General features: G+C 46.0%; 1 protein-coding gene across 1 annotated transcript in view; it reads right to left on the bottom strand.

Moving 5' to 3' along the window:
• Positions 1–207: 207 nt before the first annotated feature.
• Positions 208–6,428, bottom strand: part of LOC143505876 (N(G),N(G)-dimethylarginine dimethylaminohydrolase 1-like) — a 17,104-nt gene continuing 10,883 nt past the window's right edge. Inside the window, exon 5 of the mRNA XM_076996218.1 lies at positions 208–3,049. Coding sequence (XP_076852333.1) covers positions 2,933–3,049 — 117 coding nt within the window. The 3' untranslated portion in view covers positions 208–2,932. The remainder of the gene's footprint in view (positions 3,050–6,428) is intronic.

Consider the following 6,428-nt stretch of genomic DNA (forward strand, 5'->3'; position numbering starts at 1 on the left):
TCCAGCCAGACGGTCTAATGGTTTGATGTCGTTGCACTGGCTATGAATGTCCACTAGGTGGCAGGAAAACCCCGTAGAAACACTAGACTGAAACGCATTTGAAAAAGCTTTGAAAATTACTAGCGCAACTCCACAAACTATAACGTAATTATGTATTAATTTCATGATATTAAAGAGATAGCATGCCCAAAAACAAACACAAACTCGTTATGTTGTCAATTTCGCTTTTATTGATTTATTTACGGATCAAAAAGTGGAATACAGTGAAAACGCTTATGTGGACATAACCTACACCAATGACACACGTAGCAAAGCTAAACATCAGACAGCAAAGTGAAAGAACCTGAGTTTAGTCTCTATAGTAAGGGCTACATCACTGAATAAAAAGGGTTCACAGGCCCCTAAAACCACTGGCTGCGTTCAACGCTGCTCAGCTCTCAGAGCATTGCAGGTTCACAAACTTAATAGTTCATCATAAAACATTTATTTTCTTCTTTTACTCAGGAGGGTCTAAAACTACTCAGAGTCAATACTTTCACTCACAAACCCAATGGACAAAATCCAGGATTCATCTGAGAAGTACTAGAGCTGTGTGGATCTACTCAGCAGGGATAAATAAGATACAGGTTGGGTTTCACACCTAGTTCAGCATTACGACCCTCACAGCTGCAGCGCTGGCTAAAAATTAGTTTTTGTCTGTCGTGTCTTAATGGATGAATTACAGAAGAGTGAGAGGAAACGGGCCCAAGGCTAGCAGCCACGAGACAGATGACAGAGAGACGTAACGCCACCCTGTTGTCTCTTAGTCTACGGCGCAATGACACGTCGCTGACATCCACGTTACAAGTCACATGATTCCCGAAGCTATTCACCATCCCTCCATGTCTCCACAAGCCTCTATGGTATCACGCAGTCTCTCTCTGCCAAAGAGCAGCCTGTAAAATATAGCGCTCACGTCCCCGGTGATGTGGGGCGGCACCGCCATCGTGCTCCCCGCCTGCGTGACATCACCACCAGAAACAAGTCCCAACCGTGACCCCGAGAGGGAGAGCAAACATGTGTATGGCTTGAGAAGACACTCGTCCAGAAACACTCCTTCCATGTCTCATCAGGGAGGACAGAGACAGACAGAGAGAGGGAGAGAGGGAGACAGAGACACACAGAGAGAGAGAGAGAGAGAGAGAGAGAGAGAGAGAGAGAGGGAAAGGAGTCATAGAGTAGGAATATCAAGGCACTGCGTCTCTGTTCCAAAACACCTGCTGTGAAACGAGGAGCTCGGTGAGCGTCTGGGTTGGAGGAGCCTGTGAAGAACATTGTTCTCTCTGGCTCTCCGAAGCCTGCACACTCTCCAACAGCACTGGCCCGTCGACACGGCCAGGCGCGCCAGTGGAACACCACAGACAGCACAGGTTCAGTGCCAGACACACGATTTCTGTATTCATCAAAACAAATGAAAGGTTCACAGTTCACATGGAGGAACACGGTTTCTGACTTTTCACTAACAGATCCACTAATCTTCCCTGGCAGGAGCTGATTAAGGGTTTGTGGCCCAAGCGTCTTGCTTTGTATGAGGTGACGCGTTTCACTAATGGCAGCTACACTGCAGATGTAGCAGAAGACCTGAGGCTGGTGTTCCTACACAGAGAGCTTAGACAAGGACGCTGGCAGCGTAAAGGCCATATCAGCGTAAACATGCAGCTTTGAGGTTACGAGGTACCATGAGGGCACCTGCACGTTGGTCAGCAGCGATGGGGGAGGCCCAATCACCTTCTTAACGAACCAATCACCTTCTTAACGAACCAATCACCTTCTGCATCTGAGACTCTAGACTCGTACGAGGTCATAGATGGTCATCTAGTATGAACGTGGCCACATACGAGCTCACAAAACATACAACCTGTCCCCCATCAACATTAGGTGCCTAACACAGACACACACCTAGGTCGGCTCAAACAGTAAGACATCAGTCCATGTTGGTCAGAGGTGTGTCAGGTTGGGGTTCGATCAATTAAACCCTGAGAGAGCGCAAAACTCCAGAGGGAGTTTAACTACAGCAGAGCAGCACAGGGACTCAGCACTCATGAAATAATTGCAACTGATCAGAAATTCATTTATTCATTCACGCATTAGAAAGGTGTAACATTTAAATCAGTAATTTCCTAATGATTAATAAAAAAAAAAATCAATGAACAAGCCCCTGAAAATTAAAGTACAGACACACAGAAAACCAGATTATTACGGAGCATGACTGACTGGGCTGTCAGAGTGGCACTGGGACGGTTCTAGTTCACTTGATTTGAATGGCTATGTAAGTCTCCACTGACTCCATTGCTAAAAAAACAACCAATCAAAAAGCACAGCAAACATGGCGTTCTCTGTGCAGAGACAGGGTCTTCCAATGGCTGTGTCAGAAGATTGTAAACATTGATCAGGAGTCTGGGCACAAGTAAACACACACACACACACACACACACACACACACACACACACACACACACACACAGAGTGGACGGCATAGAGAGGTCGGGTCCCAATCTTACCTTCACTCACTTCCTCTGGGCACTCCCACCTGGGACAAACTACACTTTAAACATTTTGAGAAATCAACACAGCTGTTTTTGAGTACTTGGGATGTTCCTAATTGAATCATCAACAGAATGAAGCTTCCCACTCCCACCACACACCTCAAATCACTGAAGAGAGATAATCACACTAGTACACACTTAAGAAATGATTGAGCAGCCCTTCATTTAGACTTTTACCAAGCTGAAGTGGTTAGGGGAAGTGAGTGAACTTTGTAGAATTGGGACCCGGCCCTCTCTATTTCAGTGCCACCTGACGTCCCCTCATCATCATCCAGGGCAGGAGGAAAGGGAAGGGAGCTCCTGGCGGGGATTGGGGCGTGGCCGTAGTGCACACTCAGTAGGGTCCCTCAGACCTTGGCCTGCTTGTTGAACAGGACTGAGAGGCACGTGAGGGATCCGTCCACCTTGGCACACTCCTTGTTGGAGACGGGGATGAGCACGTAGTCCTTCAGCTTCTCAAACACCTGCAGGGTGGGAAACAAAAACAGACATCACCACCTACTACCTGAACATCATGTGTGGACGACCTGAACATCATGTGTGGACGACCTGAACATCATGTGTGGACGACCTGAACATCATGTGTGGATGACCTTAACATCCATGTGTAGACAACCTGAACATCATGTGGATGACCTGAACATCATGTGTGGACGACCTGAACATCATGTGTGGACGACCTGAACATCATGTGTGGACGACCTGAACATCATGTGGATGACCTGAACATCCATGTGTGGACGACCTGAACATCCATGTGTGTTCGACCTGAACATCCATGTGTGTTCGACCTGAACATCCATGTGTGGACGACCTGAACATCATGTGTGGATGACCTGAACATCCATGTGTGGACGACCTGAACATCATGTGTGGACGACCTGAACATCATGTGTAGACGACCTGAACATCCATGTGTGGACGACCTGAACATCATGTGTGGATGACCTGAACATCCATGTGTGGACGACCTGAACATCATGTGTGGACGACCTGAACATCATGTGTGGATGACCTGAACATCCATGTGTAGACGACCTGAACATCATGTGTAGACGACCTGAACATCATGTGCGGACGACCTGAACATCATGTGTGGACGACCTGAACATCATGTGCGGACGACCTGAACATCATGTGTGGACGACCTGAACATCATGTGTGGACGACCTGAACATCATGTGGATGACCTGAACATCATGTGGATGACCTGAACATCATGTGTAGACGACCTGAACATCCATGTGTAGATGACTCCACCCTGCTCCTGAACATCTGCTAGCCTGCTGAAGCTAGTCTCCTGCTAGACCTGGTGCTCCCCCTAGGAGGGATTCTCCATCTTCCTTCTGGCTGTTTGACATGTCGTATGTCAAGAATCGAGGCATCATGGTTTTTACCATCAGGGATTTATCAGTATTGATAATGTCCTGGATGACAGATGTTTTACATAATCACATTTGCATTAAAAAAAATGTATAACCCATTGATGGGATAATTATCATAATTACTTTATATCCTAAGGTGAGTTAAAACAGACAGAAAGTAAAATGAAAACTCACACATACAACCCTTTCAGATTAAGAAATAACAAGCCAAGGATATGAGGTCAGAAATATCACGTGTGGTTGAGTCATGGTAATAAACTCTGATTGTTAAGGTTAATTGAATGAATACTTGTTGAGGAACATTTCATCAGGGGCTGTTTAACCGAGATGAACAATTAAAGGCGATTTGCCGCCTTCCTGGTGCGGTTGCTACTCCCAGAGTCTTGTTTAAGAAACACAAAGAACGAAAGAATGAGAGAGATGGTGAGAGAAATATTACGCCATCAAAAAACCCTTTAAAGGGATGTGTCATTCCGTGGAGGTCTTCCAAGAATCAACCACTGTTTTCCTACGAGCTCTCCAACAAAGACTACATAACACCCCCATCCCTCCCAGAATGGCAGATTCATAACCGGCACATAAGTTGTTGATAATAAATAAATAAACAAACAAACAACAAAACAAACTTTTCTGAGAAAACCCCAGACCCAAAGTCCTGCTTCAGTCTCTTGAGCCTTTTCTCTGACATAGAACCAAATTAGCACAAAAGACAGCGGATGATTGGCTGAAGCTCAGCGGAGGGGCGGAGTGAGGGGCCAGGGGCCCCTGCAGCCCTAAATCATCCAGGTTTATACCGCTACTCTGGGAAGCAACTGCTGGCCTTCCTAATCCCCTACGTGTTGTCAGACAACAGTGCCCCCTATCTACACAGAGTCTGCTCCACTGAGTGGCCCCACACTTCTGTTCAGTCAGTGAAAGGGTGAGGGGGAGAGGTGTGGTGATGTAATGGATCTCAGCTATAAAAAGTGGCTACTGCTGTTTTTGGATGAGAGTGTTTCGTGTTAAGTAAGAGAGAGAGAGAGAGAGAGAGAGAGAGAGAGAGAGAGAGAGAGAGAGAGAGAGAGAGAGAGAGAGAGAAAGTGAGGAATTTTAAAGTAGCTTGAGGCTCTTCACTGTGTAGACATCACAGTGGCTCATAGCAACATTAATATTTAAACCCAACATTGACTCTGTACACCGTAACACAACAGAACACTGACTCTGTACACCGTAACATAACAACAGAACACTGACTCTGTACACCATAACACAACAGAACACTGACTGTACACCATAACAGAACACTGACTCTGTACACCATAACACAACAGAACACTGACTCTGTACACCGTAACACAACAGAACACTGACTCTGTACACCGTAACATAACAACAGAACACTGACTCTGTACACCATAACACAACAGAACACTGACTCTGTACACCGTAACATAACAGAACACTGACTCTGTACCCCGTAACATAACAGAACACTGACTCTGTACACCGTAACACAACAGAACACTGACTCTGTACCCCATAACACAACAGAACACTGACTCTGTACATCGTAACACAACAGAACACTGACTCTGTACACCATAACACAACAGAACACTGACTCTGTACACCATAACACAACAGAACAATGACTCTGTACACAGTAACATAACAGAACACTGACTCTGTACACCATAACACAACAGAACACTGACTCTGTCCACCGTAACATACCAACAGAACACTGACTCTGTGCACCGTAACATAACAAAAGAACACTGACTCTGTACACCGTAACACAACAGAACACTGACTCTGTACCCTGTAACACAACAGACCACTGACTCTGTGCACCATAACAACAGAACACTGACTCTGTGCACCATAACAACAGAACACTGACTCTGTGCACCATAACAACAGACCACTGACTCTGTGCACCATAACAACAGACCACTGACTCTGTACACCGTAACACAACAGACCACTGACTCTGTACACCGTAACACAACAGACCACTGACTCTGTACACCGTAACACAACAGACCACTGACTCTGTACACCGTAACACAACAGACCACTGACTCTGTACCCCGTAACATAACAACAGACCACTGACTCTGTACCCCGTAACATAACAACAGACCACTGACTCTGTACACCGTAACACAACAGAACACTGACTCTGTACCCCGTAACACAACAGAACACTGACTCTGTACCCTGTAACACAACAGACCACTGACTCTGTGCACCATAACAACAGAACACTGACTCTGTGCACCATAACAACAGAACACTGACTCTGTGCACCATAACAACAGACCACTGACTCTGTGCACCATAACAACAGACCACTGACTCTGTACACCGTAACACAACAGACCACTGACTCTGTACACCGTAACACAACAGACCACTGACTCTGTACACCGTAACACAACAGACCACTGACTCTGTACACCGTAACACAACAGAC

The sequence above is a fragment of the Brachyhypopomus gauderio genome, unplaced genomic scaffold (assembly GCF_052324685.1).
Source record: "Brachyhypopomus gauderio isolate BG-103 unplaced genomic scaffold, BGAUD_0.2 sc415, whole genome shotgun sequence".
Lineage (NCBI taxonomy): Eukaryota > Metazoa > Chordata > Actinopteri > Gymnotiformes > Hypopomidae > Brachyhypopomus > Brachyhypopomus gauderio.